This window comes from Alosa alosa, chromosome 4, assembly GCF_017589495.1.
Source record: "Alosa alosa isolate M-15738 ecotype Scorff River chromosome 4, AALO_Geno_1.1, whole genome shotgun sequence".
Lineage (NCBI taxonomy): Eukaryota > Metazoa > Chordata > Actinopteri > Clupeiformes > Clupeidae > Alosa > Alosa alosa.
Window position 1 is genome coordinate 3,944,971 of NC_063192.1, and position 19,406 is coordinate 3,964,376.

The following is a 19,406-nucleotide window of genomic DNA, read 5'->3' on the forward strand; positions in this document are numbered from 1 at the left end:
AAACTGTAAAACACATCAGTGTGTTGCTGTTGATTTGAAAGAGTAATTCAATGGTGCATAAAAATATCAGTGAGGCATTCAGAGTACATTGTAGGCTGTAGACTGCAATGTACTGTACTTCTCATTTACAGTACTGAAAATGTCTTAGCCTGGAAATCCAGACCCGGAAATCTAGAAAGATTAAGGCTCTGGCCACAAGTAATGAAAATGGCCCAACTCGAGGGGCTGCACAGGCATGCATTTCAAAAGATCACACTACGACCAATTTTTACTGACTGATTCTGGACTTCGACGCAATTGGATAACAGTACGACCAATGTTTACTAACTGATTCCAGACTTCGACGATTGTAGCTCGGTTTCATGGGCAGAGGTAACGAGCATCATTAGTTGCCAGAGTAACTTGCTGAGCACATTCAAATTGTGTTCTCGCGAGAACTCTGGATTTCCAGAGTAGAAGTGTCTGTCTTTTCCGGTATACTGTTTTTCACAATTGCTAAAACACATTTTTTGAAACCGTCTACCCTTTTCTCAAAACTGTAATAGATCTGGGGCAGTGTGTAGTGGTTAAGGAGTTGGGCTAGCATATAGTCAGCAAGTTGTGCTCTTGACCAAGGCTCTTAACCCCAAATTGCTCCAGGGACAATATGTAATAGATAGATAGATAGATAGATAGATAGAATGATAGATAGATAGATAGCCTATAATTACTTTAAAATACCCAGAGGGAAATTCCAGTGTTGCAACAGTAATTTACATACATTTCATATATTAGGGCCTACACAAAATATTCACAGGTAGGGTAGACCTAGAGTACAAAAACACTTTAAACAATATTGATATTAAGCATTTTACAATAACAACGCTAGGCTATTATATGAATAGCCTATACAATTTCAGTTTTAATACATTGATTTTAAGTGAGCTATTGCATCGTAGCGTAACAAATTTAACTATTTAATTGTTTGATGAGACAAGAAAAAGGCGACGAGCATGTCTGAACATTTAACTGCAGTAGCCTAATTAGGGTCCATGGTCTAAACGCAGTTTAAAAGCCAGGCTACCATTTATACAGGGGAACTGGCTCGTCCTGGCTCAGTTCCAGACTAGGCTACTTTCTGCTTAAACGTGACCGAAGGCGGAGTTTCGCCTTAGGTTACCATGGCGCTTATATACAATCCTTTCCAAGACTGGATGGTTTGTTTGTAGTGAGTATTCAGCTTTATATCTTCTTGTTTCTGTTGTTTAACATTGATATTTAAACATGTCGTTTAGCTGTTGAATTTATTTTCTATTTTGAACTAAGCATTTCTCTATTGTTTGGAAAACATTGGCTGCAAGTTTGGCAGCTTCGTTGTATGGAACTAGGTTTTAGCCGTGCCCAGTGGTTGTATGTGTTCGGAGTGTTCTCTCGCGCCTGCGGTCAGTCTGAGAGCTTGACTGAGTAGGGGAATCTCCCGCGGGTTTTATCCGAGGATGAAGGCATACCTGAACACCCAGGGTTGGGTCTTCAAACTCCAACCCAAAACGACAAGGGTCGGGAGGCATCAGGACAACGATCTCTGTTTACGGGTAACACCCGCCCACTACACATTCTACAACAAGATTAGGTCTACCACAGTTTGGTAACAGTGTAATTTAGGGATAGGAAATATAATTGAATTAATGAATGCTGCTCCAGCGCAGGCTACTGGAAAAGCACCCATTTAACTTCTCCAATTAAAAGCTTGAACCCAGCACTGGCAGTAACTGAGCATGTGTCCAGCGGGAGTCGTGCCATTCCACTGTAGGCCTAGCCTACTGCGGAAGCCTCACTGTGATTCCTATTGATTGGTTGATCGGCTTTGATTGATTGATATGATCTCCTGCGATGATGTGTCTCTGGTTGGCTGGTATTATAAGATCATGATTTTGATGGTCCATTAGTAGGCCTAATTTACTTTATTTAATAAGTTTATCTCCTGACAACGATCTTGCTCCTGGCTCAATAAGGAAGTGATGCAGGTTTTGATTGGTCAGAATAATGGTGAGCTGAGATAGGCTGCTGCTCTTGTATCTGATTGGCTGGTTATAATTCTGTTTTCCTTTGCCAGAATGCAGGAGTGGAGGAGAGCCATGCCCTGATTGAGTGGTGTGAGGCGGAGCATTGCCACGTCCTCACCGACCTCGACTCTTCCCACGGCACGTACGTGAACGGATGCCGTATCCATAACGCCAGTGTCAGACTGTCGCCAGGAGACCAGCTGCACTTTGGCTATGGAGGCTCCGCCTATGATCTGACGGTGGACAGCAGCGTCCCGGTACTTAGCATTGATATCCTGTCATGCGCCGCACACACGCACGCACGCACGCACGCACGCACGCACACACACACACACACACACACAAAGTGGATTGTTGTGGAGGTAGAGGGCCATGTTACCAGTTGTGTTCATATGTGTGTGTGCTGTATGTGTGTCTGTATGCGTGTCTGTGTGTGTGCTGTGTGTGTGCTGTGTCTGTCTGTGTGTGTGTGTGTGTGTGTGTGCGTGTGAGTGTAGCTCCCCCTGCTGGGCAGAGATCAGAGCGCAGTGCCCCCTGCCTGGGTTTGGGAAGGACCGCCCCTCACACCCCACCCCCCACACGGAGCCCTGCCCCTCGCACGCGCCCGGCCAGCGCAGGAACCAGACGCCCCGGGCAGAGCCACACCCTAACCCCGCCCTCTCATAGGCCAGGTAAACACCCTAACCCCGCCTTCTCATAGGCAGGTAAGCACACCCTTGGGGTATACTACAAAGCATGTTAGACATATCTAGGTTATGTAGACATATCGAGGCTTGACAAAGCCTTGACTCAGGGGTATACGTTAAGTGTTCTACGATAGCAGTTATGTGATATATTTGTCAAACTAGGCTTTCAGCTCAGATCTGTGCACGTTCTCGGTGTTGGGATGACATTGGCCAATCGTGAAACGTGGAGACACACAAGACCACCTCTATTTAAAAACAGTTACTTCCGCATTCATGAGCGATAGCTTAATCTACACTGCGGTAATTTTTTGTGTCTAACCTATAACATCAAATAAATCAATTGTCATCAGTTGTTGTATGGTATGCACGTCCATAGTGGGATATTTGCACGCACAGCCCTATTAAAGCGCATTTGAGATCCAAAATGTTAGTAGAGGCGGAGCTCCACCTGTAAGATATATGACAGAATCCTACATGTGAGAGAACTTTGTTTTTAAGACAATTGATTGGTCAGTGGGCGGTAGATTACACGATTTGAGCTATAATTTAGCACATAACCTCCTCTCAACCAGGTTTGGTTGACAGCATAAGATACCATGGTGATATAGCGACACTAAAACAGATCCACTTTCGTGTCACAGCATACCCTGGCTTTGAGCGCAACATACCTCGCTAACCCACTAATAGAGATTTGTAGTATACCCCACCTGACTCATGGCCATTTGTAGGTAAACACTGACAGTGCACTGTGCTCTACCTCACAGGAAGTTGGCCTGGCAACACAGGAAGTAAAAGTTCAGCCAGAAGTCCAATGGTGTCACAGAGCCTGCAGTCCTTGCAGCATCTCCTGCAAGAGAAGGTAAGGAAGACTTACTCACACACACACACACACACACACACACACCAGGCTTGTGCAAAATTCCGAATTTTAGAATGGATCTCCATTTAATTCACAAATTGGAATTTGAATTGAATTGGCTCCGCCCCACAGGAAGTTGAATTTGAATTGGAATGACAGGAAGTGGAATTAAATTCATGGCAATTCAATGCAATTCCACAGTCAAACAACAGGAAGAATGTGTTGAATCTCACATGCATTCAGTTTTGGGAAAGTTACTTTGGATTGTAAAATTGAATAGCTATTCTTACTTAAAATGTTTAGTTAGTATAACTCAGTTTTTGTCTTTTGTTGATTATGTTGATTTTGCTTTTTGATAACTTGGCTAAAAGGAGTAATTTAAGTGAACATGATCATTTAAATCGAGTAAACTATACTTGAATTGCTTAAGTTTTGCTACACTGTAAAGTTAGTTAGTTAGTTAACCTTACTTAACCTGTAAAACATGCAAACCGATTGCCTTGAAATTACAGACTAATCTGGGATAGGAATTCCAAGTTGTGCAAACAAATGCTTACTTTGTGTAGTACACTTACACTAAGGAGAATTCCTATTTAACCTAACTTGGTCATTACAAGTAAAGTATATTACACAAGGTGTGCTAACTGATGTTACATTCTGCACTTCCAGAATGCCACTGCCCTGGCCCACATATTTGTAAAGATATCACATTAATCCTTACTGAAATTCAATTTTAAATTACAAGTGACAGTGACAAATATACAAATATATGTTGGTGTGTAATTTATGTGGATGACCATCCAAAACACTCTAATGCTGTGGGTAGAACTTCAGCAACATGTTACATTGGTATTTTGTTTTACTACACTCTGAAAGTACTGCACAATGAAGGGGAGACCTCACTATGTACCACCAATATGTGGCACACACCTGGGTTTGTCCAGCGGTTCAGGGAACCCCCTAATCTTTGATGTCCACAGTGAGTCAGGACTTTGTTTTACCACTTCATTCAAAGGCCTGATTTTGGCATTTCAGTGTATCCATGATGTTGTAAAGGCATTGGGGTTGATATTAATATCCTGACCAGAGAGGAGAGTGCATGTAATGGACAGCCACTAACACCACCATGTCTAATAGCAACATAAGTTTGCAAGGAGAGCACCCATAAAAATCCTAATCAAGCTCACATTTAGCCTCAGTAACTTAGCAGAGACAGGGTACCTGTATGTATGGTTTCCAGCTACAGATCTGTGTCTGTCTATAACTGTCAGCACTAGTTCTACTCACAGGTTTGGTCTGTTTTGGATAATCATTGATGGGGTGATGTATCAATATAAATCACATATCAATTACACAACAACACAATATACAGCCTTTAGTGTCACTGTCACTTTGTTATTGTAGCTTAAGATTGAATTTCAGGAAAGATTAATATGTGATCCCTTAAACAATATGTAGGCCGGGTCTGTGGTATTCTGGAAATGCATTTTTGTCATATCAGTTAGCTGAACTGTGACATTAGTTAGCACAACTTCAATACACCTTTTGTGTTAAATAAACATACAGTATACTTTACTTGTAATTGTAATGACCAAGTTAGTTGAAATAGCAATTCTGTGTACTGTACTGTAAGTGTACTACACTAAGTGAGCATTTGTTTGCACAACTTGACATTACAGACAAATCTGGAATGGGAATTGCATAGACAATCAGTTTGCATGCTTTTCTTAACAGGTTAACTAAGATTATAAACTAATTTTACAGTGTAGCGCAAACTTCAGCAATTCAAGTATAGTTTACTTGACTGTTTACTTTTCTACCTCAAAATGAAGTAACACTCATTTTACGTAATCTCAACAAAAGACAAAACCTGAATTCTACTTACTATAACATTTTAAGTAAGTAAAACTATTATGTGTGGAAATATAATTTGTTACTGTTTAAGTTACAAGTTGTGTGTTTAATGCTATCATATCTGACATATACTGTGAGGGTTCATTGTAAAACACTACCCTTAAATTATGTATTTGAATTTCTTCGAATTTCATTGAATTTCAATTCTACTTCCTTTAATTCAAATTCGAATTGTAATTCTACATCCTGTTTTTGACCTTAATTCAAATTCAATTCAAATTCAAGAATTGAATTGGAATTTAGGAGTCATTCTCAATCAAATTCTGAATTGTGCACAAGCCTGACACACACACACACACACACACACACACACAGTCTCAGCAGGCTATCTAGAATATTTATATATTATAGTTTATGACTGTTTACATTATAACCATGTGCAGTCTCAGCAGGCTAACTAGAATATGCTTCAACAGATAGTTCTTTCGAAATGTTGACAATTCTGCACTCAATATGGATATTGTATATAATATATGACTGGCAGAAAAATATAAAGGTTTGCTTTTACATGGCTTAGGATACATCAAGCACTGTCTACCGCCACATTACAATTCAAATCAACACAATGCAGCTTCGGACAGAAATATCAGAATATTTCTGAATACATGTGTCATGGCGACGCCCATTGTTGACTGGAGAATATCGTGGATAGGGTGACAAGCACACACACAGACACAGTTGTGTGAGGAACACAGTCTTATGGATCTTGCTGTCTCACACACACTTTCCTGTGTTGTGTTGTCTCAGGAGGAACGTGTGTTGCATCTGGGAGATGAGGTTTGCCGGCTGAGTGTGTTTGAGAGTGAGTGTGTGAGAAAGGACCGTCTCATCTCCTCGCTGCGTGACGAGGTGTCCGCGCTCTCACACCAGCTAACACACTCCCAGGCCCAGGTGGACGTCACACACACACTCAACAGCCTGCAGACAGAGATCAGCCTCAAGACCCAGCAGATACAGGAGCTCAAGGAGCAGGTACACACACACACACACACACACACACACACACACACACACACACACATCACACATACTGTATATACACAAATGGTTGCAAACAGAAATAAGTGGTGAAGCAGGCACGCTCAACTCCCAAAAACTCGAGTTAAAAGGACTATCAAAATAAAATGAAAAACCTGATGACGGCTTAGGCTGAAACACGTGTTAGTAGACATTGTCCAATTAGTTATAACGCATTAGTGTTAGCGGACGGTTCAATAAGGGGCCGTTCGTTATTTATAAACGGGGTCACCGGAGGGATTTTGAGTGCTTCAATCAAAAGTTGCATGACCCTCCCCTGCCTGCAAGAAAATTATCAACGACCCTCCAGCAGCCTTTTCAAAAAAGACATGACCCTCCCTGGCCAATTGTCGATACCTTCCACCCACGTTATAAAGCTATGTGTAAACACATCGACTTTAACTGTCGTTCTAAACTCACCCTCTGCTTTCTGATCTTACACATCACACTTCACCAAGATGGTGGCCATCTCTAGGCTTCCTCAGTCATTGTAAAGTTGCGAAAGCTGAACATTATCCAAAACTCAATTTCTCAGGCGAAAGTCAATTTGGGGAGCTTGCTACACTCCTTCCTTCTCAAATGACTTGAAAAGGCCGTTTGCACAATTTCACAAATAATCACAGGGACCTAAAAATACCTAACATGCCAATTTTTTCCGGTTTAGGCCTATCATTTTAACTTTTCCCCAGCTGTCTTGCCGTTTTAATATTTTCCCCTAGAATATCCCATATTACTGTAATACTCTCATAACATTAGTCCTGCATTCTGGCCTGTCTCTGTGTTGTCCTGTTGTTACCCCTTGCCCTTCCAGAGAAACAGATTTATTCAAATCATCGTTTTGCTTGCTTGAATGCGAAGAGTGATGTTAACCTACAGGCCTATTTAAGTTAAAGGAACCGTATGTAAGATTGTGGCCAAAACTGGTACTGCAATCACTTTAAAATGACTTTAGAGCGGTGTATCCCCTCCCCCCTGACTGGCAGACCTGGCAACCCGGATGCCGAAACACTACTGACTTCGTTATTAGTAGATAGGTGGAGGGTGGCGCATCAGGCCAAAACACAACATGACAACATCAACATCAGTTGAGGGCTGCAACTTCACTTTTTAAATGACAATATCCTGGCCGGACTACTGTTGTCAGTGATATAAGTATTTGAAATGAACATGATTTCTTAATGTCTAGTGACATATCAAGGCCATTTTATGATTAATTGAAATACATTTCTTACATACGGTTCCTTTAACGACGTGGTTGTCGTGAAAGCACGATTCATTGGCACTTGCAGTGTTCGGCCTAAGGCTATGTCTACGTGCGCACCTGCCAGGCTAAGAGCCAAAGAAATCCCCCTGTATATTCACTCCAAGTTGGTCTACCATAACTTACCAACTCTACACTGTAGACCATAAACTGGCTATTTATTTGACCAATGTATTTGTTCAACTTTATGAAGCAGAATTACGCACTGCTTTGGAACGTAACACATTTTTGTTGGCAGGAGAGAGAATGACAGCGATTAACAAATTGCACTTGTTGCTGGTTACCAATAAATAGGGCCTACTATATATTTTTTTGCAAACAACAAAAACAGAAAGAATGGAGACAGCAAAGCTAGAGATGGGCAGGAACAAGGTCAATTGGTAGAAATGCTTGTCAAAACGTTAGGACCTGGATGTGTGGATGAATGAAGCACAAGTATGCTTTATAAGCATGCACACTGTTTAAAGTTAGGCTAGGCTACACGGTAAACTACAAGTAAACCAAAGTTAAATTTAGCTTTTTTAGAGCTGGATAAAGTTGACCAAATGGATATAGTCTGTTAGGCGTGAAATAAAGTAGGCTACTTTGTTGCTCCAACCCTTCCAACGTTAATGGAGACGGATGTTGACATTTTCCGTATTTTGCGTGAGAAACCCGGGAAATCTCCCTTATTTTCATTGTTCAATGTTGACAGAGCTATGGAACGAAAGAGAACGTTATGGCGACAGAAATCAACAATCAAACAAGCCACTTTGATTTTTTGCTGTTTTCATTAATACAAAAGATGGGTGACCCCCCCCCTCCTAGACAAAAAAAAGTTAGGTGACCCTCCCCTCAACAAAGAATAAAACGACATGACCCTCCCCTATTTTCCTCCGGTGACCCTGTTTATAAATAACGAACGGTCCCTAAGATATGAGCATTATTAGGCTGAGACGCGTTTGTGTTAGCGGACATGGTCCAAAAAGATATAAGCATTATTAGGCTGAGACGCGTTGGTGTTAGCGGACATGGTCCAATAAGATATAAGCATTATGGGCCGAAATCTCCCATTCGCGCTCAAAACGCGTGTAAGTCCATTTTTACGTGCTTCCAGTTACACACTTTTCAGTTATGCACATTCTCCCATTCCTGCTTCTGTCACACCCACAACGCGCAAGTTCGAGATCAAGGCGGCCTTATGAAAGAGGTGTGATTTATTTAAAATAGAACCAGACTGATCCACCACCTCGTTAATTTAGGTTGAAAACGTGGAACGTGGACTTTATCATTGACCTTCTGAATGCCATTTACTGTAAATCCAGAAAGAACACTTTTTGATTGACAAAATTTGATTTTGAAAACGTAAGCTAGGTGAACTGAATAGAGAGCTGCCTACAGTAAAATGATGTGTCATCATCACATAGCCTAACAAAGACTTAATGAAATTTCACTTTTGTTCTGAGGTTTGTTTGTAAAGAGTTATAAAGAGGTGTGTAGATTCATCATTTAAAACTCACCGTCGAGAAAGAAAGTTTCAATGGCAGCTGCTTCTCCTAATATCAATTTATGGTATCTATGCTAATGAATCTGTGGACTGACAGTTTCGAATACAGTGGAAAGACTGGCGTAACAATACCAGCCACTATTAGAAACTAGAAAATATCTTAGAGACAAGAAAATATCATTTTAAAAATAATTGCTGCTCGACAATAGTGCAGGCGTCTGTGCAAGTATATGACTTCGGTCAAGATGGAAAGAAATGGAGAGGTTCAAACAAAGATCCTTGATTACTAGCTCTGGTTCAAACGAAGTAGGCTATGCAATCATGATGACTTCACCTCAAGCTAAAACTAAAGGTGCACAGTCGATAAGCTCCAATATCCAAAGTGGGTGATTATAACGGATAAGGTAATGTAGGGAAATATCATATGCCATCGTGTGACACTATAATGGGGGCGGGGGCGGGGGAGTAAAGCCTTATCAGCATGTTAAGCACCAAATTTGATAGTGTAATGTTAATTTGTAACGTTCTGTGCAACCCACATGTAGAACTAGGCCTACTGCCAACATCATCGAGGCAGTAGGCCTAGTTCTACATGTATTTCAGTATTTTCCACACAGAAATAAGCCACAAGACCCTGTGTGTGTTTGTGTGTGTGTGTGTGTGTGTTTGTTTGTGCGCAGGCTAAAAGGTGCTTAGTTGCACGCTTTTCTTGACTTACGCACATTGGAGAATTCCTCTATCAGGCATGAAAACTCCTCACCTATGGGGTTACAACTGAGTTTACAAATCACGCGCAGACGCGAACGCATCTTGATGCGTTGTAAGTCAAGAGCACATTTAAAAACTTGTCTGATCCAGCAACGATTATGTGAATTCAGCCCCTATGCATTTAGCCTATTAAACATGAAGCTAATTTTTGCCGCGGATGCAACGCGAACAGAACGCTTGCGCTGGAATAGCCTCCCTGTCTGTGTGACTACAGATATGCGTCTGAAATGTCAGCTGGAATGTGAGCCCAGCGAGGAGAGATGCTTATCGATGTACAGGTGCAGGGGCGCAACCACCCATTTTTGACGAGGCTGAAGTTAGCACCACTTTCAGATCGCGGGGGACTTAATTTTCCATTCCACCTTAAATATTGCAATTTTCTACCACAAGGGGGCAGGGTTGACCGCAAATCCGCGATAACACAGGCACGTGCCTGTTGCAGATGAACAGGCATTGTTCACAGACGTTCAAAAGCCTGTATATGTTTTTGCTCCATTGCCGAATGTTTTGATAAATGTTGCCTTTTGTGTTCTATTAAATAATTTGGTAATTTAGAGGGGGAAGAGTGGTATGTAGAGGGTGGCAGATTATGTAGTTTTTTTCTTTATTTTCTGTGCTGGATCTTTTGATCCATGTTGTGTTATTTTTTTTTGTGTTATAATTTTGTACATATTGCAGTGTGGGGGGGGGTTATGTAGTTGGTAGCAGATTTTGACGTTTTTTACAGTAAATGTATTCCCTACGGCCTATATGTCATTTTGCATCGGATTTTTCAACACATTCTATAACTACACTCTCTCCTCTTTCCAATGACACCCCACTTGTGAAATTCTATGGTGGAAAATGGCATATTTTGCCCCTCTGAAAATATAGTATATATTTTGTGAAATTGCAGAATTTCAGCACTTGAACAGCGAAAGATATCCCATGAAGGATTTTGCAAGGGATCTGTCAACACATTCTGAAACTACACTCTCTCCTCTTTCCAATGACACCCCACTTGTGAAATTCTATGGTGGAAAATTGCCTTTTTTGCCCTTTGAATATAAATTGTATTTGGAAAATTGCAGAATTTCAGCACTAGAACAGCGATAAACATCCCATACTACATTTTGCATCGGATGTTTCACCACATTCTGGAACTACACCCTCTCCTCTTTCCAATGACACCCCCTATGTGAAATTCTGTCGTGAAAAATGGCCCTTGAAAATAAAATGTATTTGGGAAATTTAAGATTGTCAGCACTAGATTTGGTCTAGACTTCCCATAATGCATTTGTCATGGGAAATTTATTTTGGCCTATTTTTCTGATCATACATTTTCAGCACTACATTTGGTCCCTATCACTTAAAAGTCATTTGCCACATTTCTGTCATTTTTGGGGCCATTAGTGTTTCTACCTTGTCTTATTGGGGGCCAAGCATTGAAGCTGCGTAGGGACCCTTTAGGGCTAGTAGGATTTGTTATTATGCTTGACAGCACATACAAATGTACATAGTAAAATGCTCAAACTTTGCACACTTACTACTCAGGCCACTGACCAATTTCACCAAGTTACTGCCCCCAAAACCTCGAATATCTAGGACCACCAACTGGCCAAAATCTATCAATCTTTTAACAGCATTAATGCAAATAGCTCTGCAATGCTTTGATCTATGAAGCTCAAACTTGATCAGTGGATTAAGGCAAAAGGTAAGGCCCCACCCATCAATTTACAAGACTTTATCATGTGCACTGTAGCGCCACCAACAGACCAAGGTGAAAACTTTTCGAAAGCTTCACAGCTCTTGAATTTTGTCCATTTCTCTCTAAATTTGCAGCTCTGCAGCTATATTTGGGGGCCAAGCAGTTGAGCAGGAGCTGTCATGGCAACTCAGTTTTGTTACATTAGATGCATACACATCTTTCCACCATCAGGACTGTGAACTGTCATACGCTTCCTTCCTTTTGGGATTTGTACTTGCACACACCCTATTACCTGCTACCCCTCTCATCACACTTACCCCAACCCCCACCACACACACACACACACCCACACTCACACTGAAAAACCCCCTCCCCCTTACACCACATAACCTCTCATACCTAGTTTAGTTTTGATACGTTAAAGATTTGCTGAGATATGAGCTCATTTCCATAACTCTAGCACCCCCATAGTGGTAACAAGTCAACAGAATATTGTATGTACATCCTCAGGATTTGGTCCCTAGCTAAAAGCTAAAATCAGCCAAAATCAGTTTCCAGCATAAGCTGGTTTATAGCTGGGGGGGGTTTCAGCAAAGTAACAGAGTACGGAAAGACCACACATGGAGTAGCAATACAAATATTAGATTTTTAATAAATTAATAGAACTTAACAAAATGGAGTGGAGTTGGATTTGGAAAATAAAAGTGTAAGCAATCAGTATAATGTGGTGCAGTAAATCATTTCAATTTCAACTTATATTTAATGTCACTTATAGAGCGCCAAAACATTACTCATGTTTTATGGCACTTAACAGAGTGTTAAACATTCAGAGAGTGCCTATGAGTAACAGGGACGAGGAAAAATTCCCTAGAATTGGAGATACATATAGGAAGAAACCTCGAGGATACAAGACTCAAGGGCCTGACCCATCTGCCTAGGGTCAGTTACAGGGCAGTAAAGTCTGTACTGTATACATAATAAATGAATAGGTTAGTTAGGTGTACAGAATAGAACACAACAACCTGAGGTATGTTACAAAGAGGTAAGATGGTTACATAGCCAGTATGATGTATGCATGAATCCTATTTAGTGTCAGAAAATTAAAATAGTCCAATGTAGGGCATGTATTGTCCATAGGGATTAGGAATGGTCATATGTCAAGTACTGGGTAGCTAGGCTGCATGGGCCAGGAATCCAGACAAGGGGACTGCAATAGGCAGTGGTAGGTGTTACGGCCAGCTCGTTCCCAGACCGAAACATAAAGAGGGACACGGACAACAAGGTTCAAACCAAATATATTAATTTATTAAAGTAAAGCACAAGGTTACCAATAGCAAAATGTCTGGGGGGAAATGAATGGGAGTGGTGGCGTGCGTGTATGAGTGTATGGATGTATGGATGCAAAGAAGCTAGTGAAGTGGGCCTAAAGACAAAGAAAGAGAAAGAGAGGTAGAGTTACAGTAGAAATGAGGGGAGAGAGCAAAGTGCAAGTGTGAGAGAATCAAAGTGAGTGCCTGCAAGAAGTAAGAAAAATGTCTAATCAGAAAGATAGGGAACCCCTTATATAGCCCCACCCTAACCATAGGTGTAATCAATGAGGGTATTAGCCCAACCAGGCCCATCTCTTCTCATGCACTGACAGGAGAAGGCCTGAAGGGGCACAGGGTCATCACATAGGGCAGTAATAGGGATGGGACTTCAGGTGCGATGAGGGCCAAACACAAGGAATAGTTTATCTCACAAGTGAGGTAAGAGGGAAGAAAGAGAGATAAATAGTAGGTATTACTATAAGTCCTGATGGTTAGTATTAATAAGTATATCAATGGTATTATATAGTATATAGAGACAAAAGGCAAGAGAGGGAGAGTTGAGAGAGAGAGAAGGAGAGAAGAGGGAGTTGAATGGCAAGACAAAGACAAGAGGTAAGAGGGGGAGTTGAGAGAGAGAAAGAAGCAGAGTTGTACGGCGTGACACATGAAAAGTCCATGACAGCGCTATGCAATGGCAGCATACCTAAGGCATGGTGAAGCGTAGTCAGTACCAGCGCAGGTATGGTCAGTTGCTACCATGACACGCATGACTAGGGCGCCCGTCACATGAGGACACAGCAGAGGTGGTCCATTCCAATAAAAACCCTAAGGTGGGTGAAGTTCCACACTACACCATACCTAACTATGGGAGGCACTAAATATGTATGTGTTAAGTCTAGACTTGAAAATAGGGAGGGTGTCTTCCAGAGGAGGGGTGCGCTGTAGCAGAAAGCTCTGCCTCTACTGTTGGGATTACAAGAAGTCCAGTATTCTGTGATCGTAGCAGTCTAGGTGGGTAATGTGGTACTAAAAGATCTTTAATATAGGTGCCCAGCCATTTATGGCTTTGTATGTTACAAGTAATATTTTTAAGTCAATGAGACTTTTAACAGGTAGCCAGTGTAAAGATGCTAGGATGGGGGAAATGTGTTTATATTTTTTGGTCCTAGTGAGTGTGCGAGCAGCTGCATTCTGTATAAGCTGTAAGTTCCTTAGACCGGTATTATTGCAGCCAGTGTATAGAGCATTGCAATAGTCTATCCTTGAAGGACTTCCTTATCTTTGAAATGTTCCTTAAGTGGTAAAATGACGTTTTGGTGATTATTTATTGATAGGTCCTGGTCAATTATAACTGATAGATTTTTAGCACTTGTGGATGAGGTCAGTGGAAGATCACTATATGTACTGTAGCCTGTGATGAGGATAGGATATGCCTCATCTTTTTAGGACCTAAAACCATCTGAGTTCAAAAGCAGGAAGCCTTGAGGCACTCAATATTTCACCAGAGTCTGGGTATATGGTTCATTATGGACCTGTACAACTTATTAACGGTTAAAAAGGTATGGTATAAACCAAGCAAGTGCTGAGTCTTTGATGCCTATGGAATGTTCAAGCCTATGAAGTAGTATGTCATGGTCTATGGTGTCAAAGGCAGCGCTGAGGTCCAGGAGGATCAGTATTGATACATATCCAATATCAGCAGCAATGAGGAGGTCATTAAAAACTTTAACTAAGGCTGATTCAGTACTATGGTGAGCTTGAAAGCCAGACTGGTAAAGTTCCTGGATTTTGTTCATATGTAAGAAGGCAAAGATTTGTTTGGACTCTATTTTTTCAAGTATTTTTGACATGAAAGGGAGATTAGATATAGGTCTATCGTTAGCCAGCTTGTAAGGATCAAGACTAGGTGACACAATAAGCTAAAACAAAATCCAAAACGGTGCTGTAGAGACGGAGCGGAAGTGGTTGACAACCCGGTCTCCATTGAAGCGCTTTTAAAAGCCCAGACTAGGAAATAATTAGCGTGCCTCCAAACATCTGCACCCAGCTCACCTGTAGGAGAGAGAGACGCAACACAGACAGGAGGAGGAGCCAGGCAAGGCTGTCATAATATCTGTCTATATGGTTCATACTGGAGAAGTCAAGGAACATGATACTCACAGCACTCTTCCCCTTGTCCAGAGGAGGGAGGATGAGGGGTATTTGGTGGCTGTAGACTGGTGGCTGGTGAACAGCGTTAGTGTAGTCGCATTGTTCATGATCACATTGTGGGGGAGGGGTGCATCAGCCTTTGATGGTGGAGGTGCACGTTGCACTGAGAGTGAGGGGTGAGGTGTGAACCGGCAGGCAAGCAAGCAAGAGCAGTGTCTGAATTTAGTTGACTTTGTACTCTGCACAATGACAATAAAGTTGAGTCTAATCTAATCTATCCCTAGTGGCCAAACATCACCAACATTATTGTGTGTCCATGAACCAAGTCTAGTTTCGGTACGAGAAAGCATTGCCAAGATATGAGCTCATTTCCTGTAACTTTAGTACCTCCTAGTGGTCCAAGGTCACCAAATATATTGTGTGTCCTCGGGATGGGGTCCTAAGTCCATATACCAAGTTTGGTTTCGGTACGCAAAAGCATTGCTGATATATGAGCCTACATCCTGTGATTATAGGCTCCCCACAGTGGTAAAAAGACTCCACATTTATTGTGTGTTCTTAGGATGGGAAAACATATAAACACAGTGGGTGCCTTGCAGCTTCGATGCTTGGCCCCCAATAATAGGAAAATGTACAAACACAATGGGTGCCTACATTGCATGGTCCCGAATAATAGGAAAGCGTATATATACAATTGGGCTTTGCTACTGGCCCAAATAAGAAAAGGTAGAAACAGTAATGATGCTTCGCAGCTTCACTGCTTGGCCCCCCATCAGAATAATAGCTTGTGGATTTTGAAATTAAAAAAGCCTATTTTCTTGGATGGAATTGCTCATGGGGGATGTCATTGGAAGAGCACATACTCAACTATTCATATAGGGTGGAATTGTTTGCAACAAATCAGTCTTGACCAACAGGGACCAATTTTAGTGTATAAAAACTGCAAAAATGTTTTTTATACACTAAAAATGAGAGAAATAGGCCATGGGAGTTCTAATCTAAAAAAAAAAAAAGCCATTTTATGCAATGGGGGTTTCACATGGGGTTTGTCATTGGAATGTGTGTAGCTGTTCAAGTGCTGAAATTCTGCAATTTCACAAATACATATTATATGTTCTAAGAGATGGAAAGGTCACATTTCCACGAAAGAATGTCATGAAAGTGAGGTGTCATTATGGGATGTCTGTCGCTGTTCAAGTGCTGAAATTTTGCAATTTCACAAATACATACTATATATTCAAAGGGCAAAACATTTTTTTTTCCATTGTCCACGATAGAATGTAACAAGTGGGGTGTCATTGGAAAGAGGAGAGAGTGTAGTTTCTGAATGTGTTGACAGATCCCTTGCAAAATTCTTTCTGAGATGAGTGTGGCTGTTCTAGTGCTGAAATTCTGCAATTTCACAAATACATACTATATTTTCAAAGGGCCATTTTCCACCATTGAATTTCACAAGTGGGGTGTCATTGGAAAGAGGAGAGAGTGTAGTTATAGAATGTGGTGAAAGATCCCTTGCAAAATCCTTCTTGAGATGATTGTGGATGTTTTAGTGCTGAAATTCTGCAATTATACATTTACTTGGTATACCGGGTATACATTTACTGTAGAAAAACATCAAAATCTGCTACCAACTACCCCACTGCAATATGTACAAAAATATTTAATAGAAAACATAACACAACATGTATCAAAAGATCCAGCACAGAAAATAAAGAAAAAACGACATAATCTGCCACCCTCTACATACCCCCCCCCTTCTAAATTACTAAATTATTTAATAGAACACAAAAGGCAACATTTATTAAAACATTCGGCAATGGAGTCAACAGAAAAAAGATACAGGCTTTTGAACGTCTGTGAACAATGCCTGTTCATCTGCAACAGGCACATGCCTGTGTTATCGCGGATTTGCGGTCAACACTGGCCCCTTGCGGTAGAAAATATTTAAGGTGGAATCGAAACTTAACTCCCCCGCGATCTGAAAGTGGTGCTAACTTCAGCCTCGTCCATTTTTGAGGGGTATGCAACAACAATGTTAGTGCCCCCAAAAAAAAAAAAAATAAAACCACACACAAACTAAAGCAAAACAAAAGACCAATAATTTACACTATTACTGTGTATTAGTGTCTATTGAATATGTTTTTAAAGAAATGCTGCCAATTTGATGTTTAACTTGATGTTATACTTGATAAGTATTGATAAATGGTGCATTGCCACTTTAAGATAGTCTAAACGGTTCTCATAACGTCCTTTTGCCAGCTAATGCTCACAATGGATAAGGCTGATAGGCACCCTAGCCTTGTTTGTTTGCACCACATTGACAACACAATATTAAGTTATTACAAGGAGCCTTCATTGTTAGGATATGGAAAAAATGTAATGAGTTACTGCTAGCATGACATTTCTGTTTGCAGTTGGCCATTAAAAGTGCAGTATGAGCATGGTAGATACCTAGCTATCTGAATAGAATAGGCTATGTTTCAATCGGCATTATGCTTAACAAACGCTAGTTAGTCTGTTAACATTCATATTTGCAAGCCTCCAAGTACAGACGTCATCACTTTAAATCCTACCTGTTGCCTTTCACCGTCCACTTATTTAACTGCTGTTGCATCCCTTGCCATGCTATCTCCTTTTCCCTCTTTCTTTTTCTATTTTTAGTCGTCAACAGCTTTTTTTTTGTATCCATCTTTTTCCATAGACGGCAACTCACTACTACAGAGGCCTATCTGCTCGCCAGCCACGGGCGACCCCACTCCCTCTTCTATGTCAAAATTCTATAATGGAATCTTATGAGATAGGCTACCTACTCTAGCCAGTTAGTCCTCTAAAATGTTATAGAACATTGAGAAAAAGTTGAAAAGATTTAGAAACGGACAGCAGTAGCTACTGTGATAGAAAATACCAAATAATATATATATATATATATATATATATATATATATATAATTTTTTTTTTTCCCATCGCTTTGGCCCCCATGGAGTTAAGTGCCCTATACCGTGATATATAAAGATACCCACTTTTTTTATGCACTGCACAGGTGGGCTAGTTGAAACTTTCAACTTCTGTCAGAAAAAGACGTTGAGGTTGGTGTAGCAACGTAGCATATAGGCTGTTGTTAAAGTTAGCGATATTGGACAGAAATATAGACATAATGAGTTCATTTGATTAATATGTGCAGTTTGAGCAATACAGATCGACAAAAGGTGAAGCAAATAGGCATACTTTATCAGTATAGCAAAGGCTAATGTGAATAACTAAATAGTTGAATTAAATGCTCCTAAACTGGGCTGGTGCGTTTTGTCAAGTTCAAAGACAAAAGCAGTGTTTTAATGCTGTCTTTTAAGAAACGTTCAGTGGCCTGATCAGTAGGCCTAGTCTGTGTCTACAGGGTTTAACATGTAATGTGAACACTGTTCACACAACTTTATTGGTTAAACACACTAGCACAATGCCACAATCTGTAAGTAGCCTAGGCTGCAGGTTAAAACATTTCAAACCAATTTTACAAATTAAAGCCTAGTCTACCCTACCCAAGTTTATTTATTACCTGGTTTGGTCCAACAAATATTCAGACTTATCTTATGCAGACTTATTCTAATAGTCTATTATGAAGTGTCCATTAGGCTTATGAAATCTTCAGAAATGTCTGATAACTTCAAATAAAGAAGGAAAGAAAGAAATCTCATGTTGATTACTGAGAGGAGAGGAGGGCCAGGCTGAATTTTGCCAAACAGCGCAAGTGGGCCCCTTCACACTTAGGCCCAAGCCAAAAAGAAGAAATAAAGGTATTTTTTTGTAAAAATTAGTCATTTTGTAGTTTGTTTTCTTTATAAATCTCTGGTTTTAGGCAACTTCATACTCCATGGAAGCTATGCACTATTGGCAACAATGTCACTCGCGCCTGTTTTGCTATGAAACAGCCATTTCCCTCTTCGCGCGCCCTTCTCACCTTTTTCACCCCTGACCCGTTTTCATGCCTGCTCTATGAGAAAAAGCTTGGGATTGCTGTTTTTCATGTTATTTTCCACACAGAAATAAGCCACAAGACCCTGTGTGTGTGTGTGTGTCTGTCTGTCTGTCTGTCTGTCTGTGTCTGTGTGTGTGTTTGTGTGTGTGTGTGTGTTTATGTGTGTGTGTGTGTGTGTGTGTGTGTGTGTGTGTGTGTGTGTGTGTGTGTGTTTAGCTGTTGGAGTTGCAGGTGTCTAGTGAGCAGGTTAAGCA

At 40.8% G+C, this 19,406-nt stretch overlaps 1 protein-coding gene across 1 annotated transcript in view; it reads left to right on the plus strand.

Annotated features, from left to right (window-relative positions):
* The first annotated feature begins 1,202 nt into the window (after positions 1-1,202).
* The window catches only part of LOC125292965 (forkhead-associated domain-containing protein 1-like), a 47,628-nt gene continuing 29,424 nt past the window's right edge, over positions 1,203-19,406 (plus strand). Inside the window, exons 1-6 of the mRNA XM_048240564.1 lie at positions 1,203-1,571; positions 2,093-2,299; positions 2,540-2,687; positions 3,493-3,587; positions 6,249-6,473; positions 19,369-19,406. The exon at positions 19,369-19,406 is cut by the window's right edge and continues 83 nt beyond it. Of these exons, the coding sequence (XP_048096521.1) occupies positions 1,476-1,571; positions 2,093-2,299; positions 2,540-2,687; positions 3,493-3,587; positions 6,249-6,473; positions 19,369-19,406 (809 nt within the window). The 5' untranslated portion in view covers positions 1,203-1,475. The remainder of the gene's footprint in view (positions 1,572-2,092; positions 2,300-2,539; positions 2,688-3,492; positions 3,588-6,248; positions 6,474-19,368) is intronic.